The sequence below is a fragment of the Geotrypetes seraphini genome, chromosome 4 (genome assembly GCF_902459505.1).
Source record: "Geotrypetes seraphini chromosome 4, aGeoSer1.1, whole genome shotgun sequence".
NCBI classification, from domain to species: Eukaryota; Metazoa; Chordata; class Amphibia; order Gymnophiona; family Dermophiidae; genus Geotrypetes; species Geotrypetes seraphini.
The window spans coordinates 173,907,394-173,925,721 of NC_047087.1; the positions used below are offsets into that span (position 1 = coordinate 173,907,394).

The 18,328-nt window shown below is 46.7% G+C and overlaps 1 protein-coding gene across 6 annotated transcripts in view; it reads right to left on the reverse strand.

The window, feature by feature from the left end:
• HYDIN (HYDIN axonemal central pair apparatus protein) overlaps positions 1–18,328 on the reverse strand; it is a 1,718,235-nt gene that overhangs the window by 167,225 nt on the left and 1,532,682 nt on the right. For all 6 annotated transcript variants that reach the window (XM_033943280.1, XM_033943278.1, XM_033943277.1 and 3 more), the window contains 2 exons: positions 2,172–2,406; positions 1,175–1,399 (listed from right to left, as the gene is read on the reverse strand). In XM_033943280.1, coding sequence (XP_033799171.1) covers positions 1,175–1,399; positions 2,172–2,406 — 460 coding nt within the window. The remainder of the gene's footprint in view (positions 1–1,174; positions 1,400–2,171; positions 2,407–18,328) is intronic.

Here is an 18,328-nt window from a genome sequence, read left to right on the forward strand (position 1 = left end):
AATATGGAATTGAAGTCTGCAATGTGTTAGTAAGCTGAAAATTCTATATAGTGCATGCTGATGTAAAATCCTTGTCACTGTAATGTTGCCTTGTTACTAAAAATAAAGTTCAAAAGAAAAAAAACACAATAGCTACAGAACAAGGGAATTATAATAATTTTAATAAAATTTGGGAGCCATTAACTTCTTGCTGTAATGAGTAGATACCATTTTCTATTGAAATATACACCGTCTAATGTTAGGAGGGGGAGGTTTTATATATTAGTATTCATATTGGGAAAATAATAGAGGGAATGATGGGAGGTGGTAATTTTATGTATTATAAGATAAATTAGAATGATTGTCAAGTGATTTATTTAATTTTATTGTTTTGATGTTTGTTCATTTGATGTAAGATTGAAAATGAATAAAGATTTATATAAAAAAAAGACATAAGATTATTTTCATGTGATATATTTTAGCTGTATATGAATTTGGGAGGGGGGTAGGGATTACATTTTCTTGTTATATGATATTGTAGATGTTCAAGTGTTGTTGTACTATAATTGTTGATATTTACTGTACACTTGATGTAAGTTATAAAATGAATAAAGAATTAAAAAGAAAAAAAAGGAGAGAGAAAAGAAATTGTTCTAAGCTGAAGAAGCTTTTCTGTGCAGGCTCCACAGATGCAACTACACTGTACGCAGCTGTGATAACTTGTTATCCTGTTTGTCCTTAGAGAGAGAATTTTCACAGGCATACAATGGAAAAAGATGGCAGAGAAGAAGTCTTCCCCTCCCTCATTGTATCTCATTTTGAAAAGGGCAGACATCTTAAGGTTAAACTTATGGAGTAAAATGTTAGCAATATTGTTGGTTTAATCATGTATTGCTAAAGAATGTGATTGCACTGCAGCCATAATAATAATATGGCTCTGGCTACCTTGTTGGACAGATTTGATGAACTCTTCTGCCATCATATGGTATGTTTCTATGTTACAGTAAATAAACCTCAGAGACTTTTAAAAGACAAACTCAATTAAGGATTGATTGAGAAAATGATCTAATAAATGCTTTACTTATGTCAATTAAAGTATACTACATTCTGTATAATTAAATATTTCTGGGTAAATTATTCTATAAAGTCCAAAAATGGCAGTACCAGTAATTAATGAACATCCTGTTGAACTCACCTGGTGCTCTTGGTATGGACACCAATAATTGAAAACTCAATTACTCTTGTATTAGGATCTAGAGTTGTCCCAGGCGGTGTTCCCTGGGGCCCTCGCAGCTCAGGATTGCGTCTGTTCTTAGTGATATAGTCTGAGTCTTCCAACTCAAAGTGGCAGTATGGCAAAAGGCTCTTTCCTTTCAGTTTCAGCTCTGGATATAGCTGATCCCCCAACAAATTTGGGATGCTGATAAAACAACAAACCAGGTTATCAAGTTTATCTGTATAATCTGTCATTATTTATGCTTGGACTATCTGGTTAAGGCATTTAGGGGCCCTTTTCTAAAGAGTGTTAAGCCTTAGGGCTCCTTTTACTAAGGTGCGCTAGGGCTTTAACAAGCGGAATAGCGCGCGCTACATTGCCGTGTGCGCTAGACCTTAACGCCAGCATTGAGCTGGCGTTAGTTCTAATAGCGTAGCGTGCGGTAATTTCCTGTGTGCGCTAAAAACTCTAGCGCACCTTAGTAAAAGGAGCCCTTAATGCATGCATTGAGCATGTGAAAATGGCTTGCTGACAATGCAGTTTACATACTAAACACCCCCCCTCCCCTTATTAAGACTTCTATCGTGGCCTGGAGAACTAAATGCTCCGATGTTCATAGAATTCCTATGAGCTTCGGAGCATTTAGCCAGCACTTCTATGCATGCTCAATTCATACACGTGCTGAGCCTCTGTGAGGGGCATGCCGGCACTGGCAGCTGGAAAGCACACTGCCGACTTCCTCACTACTGAGGCAGCATGGTGGGGGGATGCAGGGGCATGGACATCCCCACCAGCCATTCAATGAGTGCTGCAGTGGTAGAAGGGGCCTGAGTTCAAAGTGGAGGAACAGGCCACTTAGTATACTGTTTCTCTAAGCATGTCACAGAATATTGGAACTAGGTTAGAATTAAATATTATTTTGATTTAATACCAAGATATCTCAAATTTTTTCTGGATTTTGAAAATCCAGACTTACCTGCAGAAAAGTTTCCCCTCAAACTCTCCTACTTCCTGGGGAAAGAATTTAATTAAGAAGTCTTGTTGCTTCTTAGGAAGGATTATCCCACGACTAGGTTCAATGGAAAATGGGAGCACATCTACACCAACAGATAGGCAGGATGAGACGCTTTCAAGGACATTCCCAAGTTGACTTGTTTTACTTGATCTTCCTTCAACTTTGGCAATCTGTGCAGAGGCTAGAGGGGTCTCACCTGTGGAAAGGAAAACATTCAATGCAGAGGCATTGCCATAAATGGGCTTAGGTAGACTATGGTCCTTCCACCTTGGACTCAGGTCTACCAAATCAGCCACAGTGTTACAGACCAACTGGACACAGTGTCACTATTTACATAGTCTAGTGCCCATCCAAGTTATGTACATAAGAACTGCTATTCAGAGTTAAACCATAGATACATCTAACCCTGTTTCTAACAGTACTTGATAGAAATCCAAAAAAGTTGCAAGATTCCATGAAACTAACCTCAGATATAGGCAATGGCTTTCTTGTAGTATATCATAATAAAGATTAATGGACTTGATTTGTCTAAATCTTTTCTAACCACAGCTACATTCACTGATTTACCACATTCCCTAGCAACAAGTTCCAGAGCTTAAGAGAGGCATTTTTTATAGAATGTCTAAGTCCAACTCTGGACGTTTCTCACAAGACATCCAAAAGTCGAGGTAGGGAAACTTTCATTTTCAAAAAGGTTAGATGTCCAATTTTTTTCCCCCTAAAAATGGCCTATGTTGACGTCTTGGCCATCAGAATGTACACCCTTAGGATGCCTAACCTTTTTTTAACCATTTTCAACCACAAGAACATCCAAGTACAAAATGTTCAAATCCAGCCCAATTGGATGTGGGAGGGGCCAGCATTGTAATAGACTGGCCAAAAAGACATGCCAACAAAGCAGGAGGGCACCTTAGATGGCACTGCTGTGAACATCATATAAAGGGTGCCATATGTACATCTTACCATAACTTACTTATAATTTATGGTATGCCCTCCAAAACTTACCCAAAACCTACTATACCCACCTGTCTACCACCCCAATAGCCATTATGGCTGCAGGTGGCACCTATATGCAAATATAGAAGAGTTTTGGCAGGTTTTGGTGGCCTCACACTTTCCACCAAAAATGTAGTGGTTAGAGTGCTTATGGGTCAGGGTCCTCTTCTCTGTGATTCACTGGACCCATGAGCGAGGGGGTGGGTGGGCTGGAGCTGCCAGACCCGCAAGCGAGGGGGGTTGGGCTAAAGCCGCCAGACCGAGGGGGGGAGAGATGGAGCTGCAAGCTGGGGAACAGTGTTCATGGAGGTTCCCTGTGGGATCAAAGCCTTTTCCCACTCCAGTTGTAAATGTATCAAAGTTTTGCCTGTTCCTGCAGTTTTCCAAATTTGCCACATATTAACCACAGGAAACGGGCACCATTCCATTCTCTACGCAGTGTGTGGCAGCAGCCAAAAAAGCAAACAAGATGCTAGGAATTATTAGGAAAGGGATAGTAAATAAGACCAAGAACATTATAATGCTTCTGTATCACTCCATGGAGTGACCTCACCTTGAGTACTGCATTCAATTCAAGTTGCCATAGCTCAAAAGATACAGAAGAATTAGAAAATGTTCAAAAAAGAACGACCAAAATGATAAAGGAGAAGGAACTCATATGAGAAAAGGCTAAAGATCTTGGAAAAGAGATGGCTGAGGGGGGACATAGCTGAGGTTTACAAAATCCTGAGTGATGTAGAATGGATAAAGGTGTGGCGCAGTGGTTGGAGCTACAGCCTCGGCACCCTGGAGTTGTGGTTTCAAACCCCGCGCTGCACCTTGTTACCCTGGGCAAATCACTCAGTCCTCCATAGCCTCAGGTACGTTAGATAGATTGTGAGCCCACCGGGACAGGTAGGGAAACATACTTGAGTACCTGATTGTAAAACTGCTTAGATAATCTTGATAGGCGGTATATAAAAACCTAATAAACTTGAAACTTGAAAGACTAAAGGAAACTTGATGAAGTTACATGGAGATAATTTTAAAACCAATAGGAGGAAATATTTTTTTATTCAGAGAATAGTTAAGCTCAGGAACACATTGCCAGAGGATGTGGTAAAAGCAGTTAATGTAGCTGGGTTTAAAAAAGGTTTGGACAAGTTTCTGGAGAAAAAGTCTGCTATTGAGACAGACATGGGGGAAGTTTCTGCTTGCTCTGGGCTCGGCAGCATGGAATGTTGCTACTATTTGTGTTTCTGTCAAGTACTGAGTAGATAAACTATTGGTCTGACCCAGTATGGCATGTTCTTACCTGATCTGTCACAAATTCACCCTTCTTGAAAGTCTTTGCTCTTATAAACCAGTCATCCATGCAGTGGCGTACCTAGGGGGGGGGGGGGGGGGGGGGCGGGCCGCCCCGGGTACCAGCCCTAAGGGGGTGTTCCCGGCCTTGCCGTTCAGTCCCCCGCCACCCCCGAAGGACCGCTCGCCCCACTGACCTTCCTGCACCACCTATGAAGCAGCCGCAGCAGGATCGCGAAGTCAGCGTCAGCATCCCTGCGCTGCTTTCTGCGCCGTGATCCCGCCCCTCCTCTGACGTCAGAGGAGGGGCGGGACCGTGGCGCAGGAAGCAGCGCAGGGATCGCTGACGCTGACTTCGCGATCCTGCTGCGGCTGCTTCATAGGTGGTGCGGGGAGGCCAGGGGGGGCGAGCGGTCCTTCGGGGTGGGTCGGGGCATCAGGCCTTCAGGGTGGGGCGGGCGGGCAGGCAAGCAGGCTTTCAAGGGGGAGGGGGTGACAGGCAGGCAGGCAGGCCTTCAAGGGGGGACAGGCCTTCGGGGGGGGGTGCAGACCTTCAAGGGGTGCAGGCCTTCAAGGGGGGCAGGCAGGCCTTCAGGGGGATGCAGGCCTTCGGGGGGGGTGTAGGCCTTTGGGGGGGTGCAGACCTTCAAGGGGTTGCAGGCCTTCAAGGGGGGTGCAGGCCTTCAAGGGGGAGACAGGCCTTCAAGGGGGGGAAAGGCAGGCAGGCAGGCAGGCCTTAAAGGGGGGACAGGCCTACAAGGGGGGGACAGGCCTACAAGGGGGTGGGACAGGCCTTCAAGGGGGGGACAGGCCTTCGGGGGGGTGCAGACCTTCAAGGGAGTGCAGGCCTTCGGGGGGGGGGGTGCAGTCCTTCAAGGGGGTGCAGGCCTTCAAGGGGGGGAAAGGCAGGCAGGCAGGCCTTCAAGGGGGGGACAGGCCTACAAGGGGGGGAGAAGCTACAAGGGGGTGGTACAAGCCTTCAAGTGGGGGACAGGCCTTCGGGGGGGGGGTGCAGACCTTCAAGGGAGTGCAGGCCTTCGAGGGGGGTGGTGCAGGCCTTCAAGGGGGTGCAGGCCTTCAAGGGGGGACAGGCCTTCAAGGGGGGAAAGGCAGGCAGGCAGGCCTTCAAGGGGGGACAGGCCTACAAGGGGGGGGGAGAAGCTACAAGGGGGTGGGACAGGCCTTCAAGTGGGGGACAGGCCTTCGGGGGGGTGCAGGCCTTCGGGGGGTGCAGACCTTCAAGGGGGGGACAGGCAGGCAGGCCTTCAAGGGGGGGACAGGCCTACAAGGGGAAGGGACAGGCCTTCAAGGGGGGTGCAGGCCTTCAAGGTGGGACAGGCAGACCTTTAAGGGGGGACAGGCCTTTGGGGGGGGACCATGATTTAGAAGTACACGGAGGGAAGGGGGTGTTCAAAGAGACATGCATATGCCAAACTTTGGGGGGGGGAAGAAATAATGGGTCTGAAAATAGAGGAGAGGGAGAGATATGATGGACCATGGGATTTAGGGAGGGAAGGAACAGAAAGGGAGAGAAATTGGACACAAGGGATGGTGTGGAGGAGGGATAGAGATACTGGATAGGAGGGTAATTAGGAAAAGAAACGGAGAGATGGTGGACTCTGGGATGGTGGGGAAGGAGGGAGAGATGCCGGATGAAAGGGTATTTAAGAAAAGGTGGATCTGTGGAGGGAGATGAAAAAAAGGAAAGATACCAGACTTCCTGGGAAGGGAAGGGAAATGGAAAGGGAGGACAGAGTTGGCAGATGGATGGTTAGCATGCAGAAAGAAGGAGACCCTGACAAGCAAGTTATCAGAAGAAAACCAGAGCCTTGGACCAACAAGATTTGAAATATAACCAGACAACAAAAGGTAGAAAAATTAATTTTATTTTCTGTTTTGTGATTATAACATGTCAGATTTGAAATGTGTATCCTGCCAGAGCTGGTGTTGGACTGCAAACGTGAGCTAGGATTTAACAGAAAGAGGAAAAGTCCTTTTTGTTTCTTTATTTTATTTACACCACAGCGCCAGTGTGGTTAGGAGAAGCCAAAGGGGGTGAAAAAGCTATAAAACCCACCAGGAGTTTTGAAAAAAATCACCCAACTGGGCAGGAAAATCGAATTGAAAAACCAATTCAATAGGGCTGAATCAAATCAAAATTTTTTTTTCCTGTATCTGGCAGCATTAGTTTGCGCTACTGTCTTAGACTTTAGGACCTGGGATTGGGGAGAGATGGCATCCTCAGTACTTTATAATGCAAGTGAAACGAGGATTTGGTCAGACTTTTGAAGGGTCTGCAGAAAAAAAATATTGTATAGGTCGGGGACATGAGACAGCAGGAAATGGGAACTTTTCTTCCTTCTATTTTTGTGAATGGAAAGGCTGAGGATGTCAGAGAGGTCAGTTAAAATATGTGCTTTATAAGAAAATATAATAATGTGTTTTATAAAGTTTATAGCATAGCTGGCCTACCCAGTGAGGTGTTCCTAGTGGTGATGGTGGCAGCGTGTCAATGTGTTGAGAGGAAGAGGTGGTCTGGGAAATTCTGCTGAGCAAACTCCGGGCCCATTTCCACCCCCCAGTTAGTCCACTCCACTCAACTGATTCACACACTGAGTGGGTCTTTGGGTGTTGTTTTGGGATCTCTTCCAGTGGTTTATCTCCTTCTGGTCCAAGGAAGGAAACTTTGTTATCCTTAGCATTGACCTACAGAATATGTTTGTAACAGCGCTGCTTGTGTGGCATTAGGCTATGTAGTGATCGAAAGAAAAAAACAGACCTTTGCACATTTTTGCACTATATGGTGGGTGTATGAGGAGATTCACATTTCCTGCACAGCTAAGTCCATGTGAAGTTACCTTGTGCTGTATTTGATATCTAGCAAGGTCTCTGTTTGAAAGGAAAGATCTAAACTTAAAAATGAAGTGGCCAGAAGTTATGGTAAAAGCAGATAGTGTAGCTGGTTTTAAGAAAGATTTGGACAAATTCCTGGAGGAAAAGTCCATAATCTGTTATTAAGACATGGGGGAAGTGTCTGCTTGCCCTGGATCGGTAGCATGGAATGTTGCTACTCTTTGGGTTTTGACCAGGTATTAGTGTCCTGGATTGGCTACCATGAGAATGGGCTACTGGGCATGATGGACCATTGGTCTGACCCAGTTAGGCTATTCTTATGTTATGTTCTCATCTGTAGGGGCCTTTGTTTTCACTTCTTATTTTAATGTATTTTTTTTTCTGGGAACTTATCAGTGTTTTTTATAATGGGAACAAAAATGGAAGAGAATTAATGTGTGTGGAATGGGGGGTAACTAATTTCTTCAGCTAAATAATTCAATCCACTTCAAACAGACATAGGAGAACTTGTGCACCATTCACACACCCTCCAACCAAAAACGTCAAAAGAAAAAAACTGTTCGACAACCTCCTAGCCATTCGAGCTGCAACACTCGACCCCCAACTCTACAACCAATTGATATCAACCACAGACTGCAAAACCTTCAAAAAGAAATAAAAACCCTTCTATTCAAAAAACACATAAAACCGAACTAACACAATCAGAACTGTCCCAAGCATCACCTGCAACTACTCCATATGTACTTCTAATGTCATGACAATTTAGACATAATTTATGTTATGTTATGTTTGGAATAATGGTTACATATATGAGGTTCAATAAAAGAAAATTTTCACTGCCTGTTTCTATTCTGACCATTTATTCCATTTCATGGGGGGGGGGGGGGTGTCAAAAAATGATGGGCCCCGGGTGCCACATACCCTAGGTACGCCACTGCATCCATGTATGGATATACCAGATTGCCTTGTTTCTGGCGCACTGCCACCACCACAACCATTATCTTAGAAAAAATTCTTGGAGCAGTAGCCAGACCAAACTGAAGTGCCTGAAACTCATAATTCTTTCCCAGAATTGCAAACTATAAGTACTTCTGATGATCCAGATGAAAGGGAATATGAAAATAAGCCTCTGTAAGATCCAAAGAAGTCAAATACTCTCTCTGCTAGACTGTCACCATGTATGTCTAAAGTAGCTTAAGTAGTAAAGTAGCCCCGCTAGTCCAACATTGGCTGGACCTATCTCACAGTGTGGATGGCATTGAATGGTGGGTCATTGATTAAATAAAAGGGTGGGAGGGAGGTCATTATGAGAGGAGATTAAATTTTAGTGAGGAATGCTGAATATTCACCTTTAATACAGTAACACCTTTGGGACTCAATCAGGAAACAGAATGGATGACATTGATTTAATTTCCCTGTTTTGGCTGACGTCCCCCAGCCCTGCCCCCAAGGCCTGCCCCAATCCCACCCTAGCCCCACCCCCAATTCTGCCCCCAATTTCTTCCATTCATTTTTCATGTACACATAATATCTTATTAATTCATAATGGTAACTATAAAATAAAAAAACACAAAGCATGCTATACACAGAGAAAATGTTAATTATCATTTATATTTAGGGGGTTTCAAAGATGTCAAGGCAGATGACTCTAAAATATGCAATGTCACCTCAGTAACTATAGAAAAGTAGACAAATATAGTGCAAAATATAGACAGCAGATATAAATTCTCAAAACTGACACATTTTGATCACTAAATTGAAAATAAAATCATTTTTCCTACCTTTGTTGTCTGGTGATTTCATGAGTCTCTGGTTGCATTTCCTTCTGTGTATCATTTCTTTCTGCACTCAGGCCAAACAATTGTCCCTTTCTATTCCCTCCCTCCTTCATTCCTATGTTCTTAGTGCCCCCAGTGCTCCTTCCTATGTCCTAAGTGCCCCTTCCTTGACCAAAGTGCCCCCAGTGCCTCTTTCCTATGTCCTTAGTGCCCCTTCCTATATCCTTAGTGCCCACAATGCCTCCTTCCTTTGTTCTTAGTGCCCCCCAGTGCCTCCTTCCTATGTCCTTAGTGCCCCTTCCTATGTCCTTAGTGCCCCCAGTGCCTCCTTCCTATGTCCTTAGTGCCCCATCCTATATCCTTAGTGCCCTCAATGCCTCCTTCCTTTGTTCTTAGTGCCCCCCGTGCCTCCTTCCTATGTCCTTAGTGCCCCTTCCTATATCCTTAGTGCCCCCAGTGCCTCCTTCCTATGTTCCTTAGTGCCTCTTCCTATGTCCTTAGTGCCCCCAGTGCCTCCTTCCTATGTCCTTAGTGCCCCCAGTGACTCCTTCCTATGTCCTTAGTGCCCCTTCCTATGTCCTTAGTGCTTCCTGTGCCTCCTTTCAAAAGGCTTTCGACAAGGTGCCACATGAAAGGCTGCTTAGGAAGCTGTGGAACCACGGGGTGGGAGGGGATGTGCACAGATGGATCGAGCACTGGTTGTCGGGTAGACTGCAGAGGGTCGGAGTAAAGGGACAATATTCTGACTGGCGGGGAGTCATGAGCGGTGTGCCACAGGGATCGGTGCTGGGGCCGTTACTCTTCAACATATTTATCAATGACCTGGAAAAGGAGGCAAAGTGCGAGGTTATAAAATTTGCAGACGATACCAAACTGTGCGGTAGAGTTAGGTCCAGGGAGGAGTGTGAGGACCTGCAAAGGGACCTGGACAAGCTGGAAGACTGGGCAAACAAATGACCAATGCGCTTTAACGTGGAAAAATGCAAGGTCATGCATATAGGGAAAAAGAACCCGTTGTTCAACTACAAATTGGGGGGGGGGGCATTGTTGGGAGACAGCAGACTTGAGAGAGACTTGGGTGTGCTGGTGGATGCATCACTGAAGCCATCTGCACAGTGCGCAGCAGCCTCGAAAAAAGCCAACAGGATGCTGGGCATCATAAAGAGGGGCATAACAACCAGGACGCGGGAAGTCATCATGCCATTGTATCGAGCGATGGTGCGTCCACATCTGGAATACTGCGTTCAGTATTGGTCGCCACACCTCAAGAAGGACATGGCGGTACTTGAGAGAGTCCAAAGGAGAGCAACGAAACTGGTAAAAGGGCTGGAACACTGCCCATACGCCGAGAGGTTGGATAGGCTGGAGCTCTTCTCTCTGGAAAAAAGGAGGCTCAGGGGAGATATGATAGAGACCTTCAAGATCATGAGGGGCATAGAGAGGGTGGATAGGGACAGATTCTTCAGACTGAAGGGGACAACAAGTACGAGGGGGCATTCGGAGAAACTGAAGGGAGATAGGTTCAAAACAAATGCAAGGAAGTTTTTTTTCACCCAAAGGGTCGTGGACACTTGGAATGCGCTACCGGAGGAAGTGATCAGGCAGAGTACGGTACAGGGATTCAAACAGGGATTGGACTGATTCCTGAGGGATAAAGGGATCGTGGGATACTGAGAGAGGTGCTGGGATGTAACACAGGTATAGAAAGCTAACCAGGTAATAAGTATAGAAACCCAACAGGTCGTGCATGTGCAAGACCGGAGGGTTAGGACTACGATGGGAAGATAGGACTTCAATGAGAAACCAAGGTGGCAAGGGAGCCCCTTCTGGTGATTCAGACAGGTCGTGACCTGTTTGGGCCGCCGCGGGAGCGGACTGCCGGGCAGGATGGACCTATGGTCTGACCCAGCGGAGGCACTGCTTATGTTCTTATGTTCTAACATGGAAAAATGCATGGTCATGCATATAGGGAAAAAGAACCCGTTGTTCAACTACAAATTGGGGGGGGCATTGTTGGGAGACAGCAGTCTTGAGAGAGACTTGAGTGTGCTGGTGGATGCATCACTGAAGCCATCTGCACAGTGCGCAGCAGCCTCGAAAAAAGCCAACAGGATGCTGGGCATCATAAAGAGGGGCATAACAACCAGGACGCGGGAAGTCATCATGCCATTGTATCGAGCGATGGTGCGTCCACATCTGGAATACTGCGTTCAATATTGGTCGTCGTACCTCAAGAAGGACATGGCAGTACTTGAGAGAGTCCAAAGGAGAGCAACGAAACTGGTAAGAGGGCTGGAACACTGCCCATACGCTGAGAGGTTGGATAGGCTGGGGCTCTTCTCTCTGGAAAAAAGGAGGCTCAGGGGAGATATGATAGAGACCTTCAAGATCATGAGGGGCATAGAGAGGGTGGATAGCGACAGATTCTTCAGGCTGAAGGGGACAACAGGTACGAGGGGGCATTCGGAGAAACTGAAGGGAGATAGGTTCAAAACAAATGCAAGGAAGTTTTTTTTCACACAAAGGGTCGTGGATACTTGGAATGCGCTACCGGAGAAAGTGATCAGGCAGAGTACGGTACAGGGATTCAAACAGGGATTGGACGGATTTCTGAGGGATAAAGGGATCGTGGGATACTGAGAGAGGTGCTGGGATGTAACACAAGAATAGAAAGCTAACCAGGTAATAAGTATCAGGTCGTGCATGTGCAAGACCGGAGGGTTAGGACTTCGATGGGAAGATAGGACTTCAATGAGAAACCAAGGTGGCAAGGGAGCCCCTTCTGGTGATTCAGACAGGTCGTGACCTGTTTGGGCCGCCGCGGGAGCGGACTGCTGGGCAGGATGGACCTATGGTCTGACCCGGCGGAGGCACTGCTTATGTTCTTATGTTCCTTCCTATGTCCTTAGTGTCCCTTCCTATATCCTTAGTGCCCTCAATGCCTCCTTCCTTTGTCCTTAGTGCCCCCCAGTGCCTCCTTCCTATATCCTTAGTGCCCCCAGTGCCTCCTTCCTATGTCATTAGTGCCCCTTCCGATGTTCATAGTGCCCCCAGTGCCTCCTTCCTATGTTACTTAGTGCCTTTCCTATGTCCTTAGTGCCCCCAGTGCCTCCTTCCTATGTCCTTAGTGCCCCTCCCTATATCCTTGGTGCCCCCAGTGCCTCCTTCCCATGTCCTTAGTGCCTCCAGCATCTCTTTCCCATGTCCTCAGTGCCCCCAGTGCCTCCCTTCCTATGCCCCCCCTGCCTTCCAGCCTTTGTCCCACCCCCTCCCCCGAAGCCTGCCTACCTCCCTCCCTCCCTCCCTGCTGCGCCAAAGCCAGCCTCCCTCCTTCCCTCCCATGCTCGATTCAACCCCCCCCTCAGGTCCGCCACCGCTGTTTGCCAGCCTCTCTCCTTACCTCCCTCCAGCACCGATTCAACCCCTCCCCCCCCCAGTCTGCCACCGATGCTGCTTGCTGCCCAGAAGCCTTCTTCCCGACATCAATTCTGACGTCAGAGAGGAAGTTCCAGGCCAGCCAATCACTACCTGGTTGGCCCGGAACTTCCTCTCTGACGTCAGAATTCACGTAGGGAAGAAGGCTTCTGGGCGGCAAGCAGGGGCAGCGGACTGGAGGGGAGGAATTGATTCTGGCTGGAAAGAGGTAAGAGAGGCTGGCAAGCAGCAGCAGCTGCGGACCCGGGGGGGTGTTTGAATTGGGCGCTGGAGGGAGGGTAGGAGGGAGGCTGACTTGGTGCGGCAGGGAGGGAGGGGAAGCAATCACCTGTCCTATTGGCCCCATGCACAGTTTCGAGTAGTGTCTGACAAAGGAATGCAAGGAAGACCAAACAGCAGTGTTACAAATATCCACTGGAGGCACCAGTGAAGACTCAGCCCAAGAAGCAGCCTGACCCTGAGTGGAATGAGCCTTGAGAAATTCCGGAACAGGCTTTTTTTTTTTTTTTAAAAGGTAAGCGGAAGCAATAGTCTCCATGATCCAACGCACAATGGAAGCTTTGTAAGCACCATCCCCCTTATGAGGATCCACTAGAAGGACAAAAAAAGATGATCTGATTTTCTGATCTCCTGGGTTCTCCGCACGCAGGCCGGAAGGACCCGGCCAACATCCAATTTGCGTAACTGTTTCTGCTCAGAAGAACCCTCCTAACTACCTAGCACCGGGAGGACCACCGACTGAGTGCCATGAAAAGGAAAAACTATCTTTGACAGAAAGGAAGAAACAGGGTGTATCACGACCCGTTCCCTAGAAAACTCCATGAAGGGAGATCTACAAGAGAGAGCCTGCAGCTCCGAAACACATCTAGCAGAAGTTGAAGGACCTTAAGAGTAAGGTCCTTCAACGAGCAGGCACCGAAAAGCTCAAACGGGGGCCGCACCAGCCTGGACAGAACCAGATTCAAATCCCAAGAGGGAACAGACGGTCTCATGGGAGGATTGAGCAACTTGTCGTTGAACGACATCAGGAATGGCAGTCAGACACTGACCCCGTAATAACCCACGGAAGGCTGACAGGGCCGCAAGTTAAATCTGGAGAGAAGACTAAGCCAGGCCCTTGTCCATGTCATCCTGCAAGAACTCTAAGATGTTAGGCAGGGAAGCGCAAGAAGAGACCACTCCAGATGGATTCAAGATGGCGTTGAGGACAAGCGCAAGAAGAGACCACTCCAGATGGATTCAAGATGGCATTGAGGACAGACGCCTGAACGGGAGGCAGCAAGTCACTGAGTTTTTTTTCTTCACTTACCGCAGTGTAACTCTGACCTGAAATGGGAGAAAGGGGACTGTTCGCTCTAACCCTCCGGTGTCCGGTACCCCGCAGCATACAACTCAGCTGACAATTTCAGCTGCCTTTGCCCGCTCAGCCGTGTTGACCCACTCTACTTCAGAGGTGAGCCCGGAGTTCTCAGGAGACCTCAGCATTGGAGCTGCCCAGACGATTCTGAGCCCGGAGCAGAATCCCCTCCAACCCAGAAATCTGGTAGTGCAGGGAGCTGCAGGAACTCAGCAGCCCAATGAGGGAAATCTGGACTCCAGCAGAGGAGGGACGCCAACACTGGAAACCCAGCAGGAAGGTGTTGGAGCGGTAGTTCAACTAACCCCCACTACCAGTGAAGCAGAGGTGAGAGGAGCTTCTGGAGGGAACAACATTAGCTTCAGGGAATTGAAAAGACCGGAAAAAATTGATATGGAAGCACTGTGGCAGGCCATATCTGTAATGGACGCCAACCTTAAATTGAGTCTTTCAACTATTAAAACTGATTATGGAACTATTTATTCCAAGGTGGAACAGCAAGGAGTGCAACTAGCTAAATTAAGTGAGAAATTGGAGAAAAAAGAAGAAAGTTTGAAGGAAATCCAATCGGAAATGGTTAAGGAAAGATCATTTATTTCCGACAAGTTGGAGAACTTTGAAAACTCACTCAGGAAAAATAAGATTTTTGAACTTTCCTGAATGCCCCATCATCTCTCCAGTGGAGATGGTGAGAAAATACTTCCGAGAAGTCCTAGCCATCTCATTGGAAAACTTACCTCCAATTGTTAGGGCTTATTACTTGGATATTAGGAGACCTCAAGGGGAGTCAACTCCTAAGGAAAACTCTAAAGACAATGTTGAATTGTCTTTATTTCTAGAAAGTTCTCTTGAGGTGGTTACAGATAGAACCACTCTTTTGTTGACTTTAGCCTTAGAAAGTGATAGGGAATATGTTTTACGTTTATATTTCCATCATATAAATGATAAATTTTTGGGCTCAAATGTTAGAATTTTTCCAGACTTAGCTCAGAAAACCCAGAGGCATAGAAAGGAGTTCTTGGCCTTGTGGCCTAGAATCCTGGCCTTGGGGCTATTTTTCTGCAAAAATTTCCAGCAAAATGTTTTATTTCTTATCAAAACAAAAATTTTCTTTTCTTTGAGCCTAAACAGTTATTAGATTTTTTAGGGCCAAAAGAAGGGTTGGTTTAGTCCATTGAGGAATGACCTGTCTATCAGCCTTTACTCTATTTTTGAATATTTGTTCACTTTATTGAAATTTATTTCCTTTCTTGATTCCAAATTTTGTGAACTAAATAGCTGATTGTATTTCCAATATACACTTTAGTGTATTTATGTTAACTTTTTCTTTTTTGTATATTCAGATTTTTTTTCAAGATTGTAATGCTTGATGATAAATGTAAATGAATATAAATAAAATAATTTTAAAAGAAGAATAGACCACTCCCCACACCATACACCACTCCTCGAATATACGCCAAACCTGCACATAAGCCCAAGAAGTGGAAAGTCTACGGGACCCCAAGAGAGAGGAGATCACTTTATCTGAATACCCCGTCCTACCTAGGTGTTCCCTTTCAAGAGCCAAGCTGTAAGACAAAAAAGGGAGCCATATCGAACAGGGGAATGGGGCCCTGAGTCAGAATATCTGGTGAAAGAGGCAGAGGAAGAGGATCCGACACCAGAAGCTGCATCAGATACGCATACCACGGATGTCGGGGCCAATCTGAAGCCATCAAAACCACCAGGCCTGGGTGACAAACAATGCGGAGTAAAACTCTGCCCAATAATGGCAACCGAGGGAATTCATACAACAGCCCCTCTGTTGGCCATGGTTGAACCAGAGAATCCAGGCCCTCTGCCTGACCGTCTCTGTGACAACTGAAGAAGCGGGGTGTTTTGGCATTGACACTCTTGGCCATCAGGTCCATGAGGGGCTGACCCCAAGACTGCATTATCAACTGAAAGGCCACGTGGCTTAGACACCACTCTCTGGGAGCTAGCACATGATGACTGAGGAAGTCCACTTGAACATTCTCCATTCCAGCTATATGGGAGGCCGAGATGACCTGAAGCTGAGACTCTGCCCAGACATGAGCAGGGCCGCCTCCTGCGCCACCTGAGTGCTCTTGGTGTCCCCCTGACGATTGACATTAGCCACCGCCGTGGTATTGTCCGACAGAATCCAGACCGACTTGCCAGTCAAGAAGGAGTGGAAGGTTAAGAGCGCAAGACAGCAGGCTCTGAGCTCCAGAAAATTGATCGACCAAGACGCCTCCTCCGTGGACCAGGTGCTCTGAGCTGAGTGACCTAGACACAGAGCTCCCCAATCAAGGAGACTGACATCCGTGAGAAGCACCATCCATTGTAGCTAATCTAGACTTGTCCCTTGAACAATATGGGAGGTCTGGAGCCACCAACGAAGACTGCAGCGAGTCAAGCCCCACAGAGGAACAGAGAGAAATAGACTGTGCCTCCGAAGCAGAACATACTGAAGAAGATGCATGTGGGCCTGAGTCCACCTCACCATGCTGAGGGAAGCCACCATCGACCCCAGGACTTGGAGAAAATCCTGTGCCCAAGGACATCGGGATGCCATAAGCAGGCGAATCTGAGATTGCAAATTGTTTACCCAGGTCTCTGGGAGGAAAGACCTTCCCCAATGAAGTGTCGAACACAACCACTCCACTTTGTGAAGAACTGGACGACTTTTTTGGGGAAGAACAAGCTTTACAAGAGGGACGGACTACACCTGAGCACGGCAGGAACGAGACTGCTGTCGAACAATGTCAAGAAAGAAATAGAGAAGGCTTTAAACTAAGAAGAAGGGGAAAGCCGAAAATCGACCGGACGTCGACGTTTCGGACAACAGTATTCAATGAAGATGCTGAGTGGGAACAATGCTGGGAAGAAACAAATGACATCACACAGGAGTCCAAGGGTCAAATGGAACTAGAAAACAAAAAGAAGAGCATAGAGCAGGAGTTAGGGGAACAGGTGAAATTGAGGAAACAGGCTGAGGACGAAAAAGACGAAACACTGGGAGAGGAAGAACAAAACGGAATTCAGGGGCTGGAAGCCCGCAAGGGGGATGGCAAGAGGAAAAATTCACAAGACAGAACAGCGAGGAAGGGAAAAAATCAGGACTTAAACTGCTTATAAGCAAATGCAAGGAGTCTAAGGGCCAAAATGGGAGAACTGGAAGTCAAAGCCAAAAATGAGGACCTGGACATTATAGGAATTACAGAAACATGGTGGACTGAGGACAACAAATGGGACGTAGTATTGCCCGGGTAAAATCTCTATAGGAGAGACAGAACCCACAAGAAGGGTGGAGGAATAGCACTCTATATAAAAAAACACCATTCACTCGACCAGATTGTATACGGCAGCAAGGGCGGAAGAACTGGAATCATTATGAGTTAAATTACCAGGAAGAAATGGAGCTGACATAAAATTGGGACTGTACTATCGCCCACCTGGACAAACGGAAGCAAACGACAAAGAACTGGAAGCAGAATTGAGGAGGGAATGCAAAAGCGGAAGTGTACTGGTGATGGGGGATTTCAACTACCCCGGGATAGACTGGAGCATTGGGAACTCAAGCTGTGCGAGGGAAACAGAATTCCTGGAGGCTGTGGGAGACTGCTTCATGGAACAGCTTGATAAAGAATCAACGCGAGGGAATGCCACTCTCGACCTAATCCTAAACGGGCTAGGGGGACCTGCAAAGGAAGTGGCAGTAGTAGGACCACTAGGAAACAGCGATCACAACATGATCCGGTACAAATTAGAGGTAGGAACATCCGAAGTGAAGAGAACTGCAGCGACGACACTCAACTTCAGGAAAGGGAACTATGACGCTATGAGAGCAGTGGTGAAAAAGAAACTCAAAAATTGCTCAAAATGGATGGAAACCATAGAGAAAGCCTGGTCTCTATTCAAGGACACGGTGCTGGAAGCACAAAACCTGTACATTCCCAGGTTTAGGAAAGGGTGTAAAAGAAATCGAACAAAAGACCCGGTATGGATAGCGACAGAAGTAAAGAGGGTGATAGGAGATTTAAAAAAATCGTTCCGAAAATGGAAAAAGAACCAAACCGAGGAAAACCGGAAAGAACACAAAAAGCATCAGAAAAACTGTCACCGAGTGGTTAGGAATGCAAAGAGAGAATACGAGGAGAGGCTGGCTGAGGAATTCAGAAACTTCAAAACGTTCTTCAGTTACGTCAAGGGGAAGCAACCGGCGAGGGAGGAAGTAGGACCGTTGGATGATGGAGACAGGAAGGAGGTGGTAAAGGAGGAAAAAGAGGTAGCCGACAGGTTAAACAAGTTCTTCTCGTCGGTCTTCACGAGCGAGGACACATCAAATGTAGAGGGGTACAGATAGAACTTGAGGTAGGTTATAGAAGTGGTCAGAAACCACTTCACGGGTC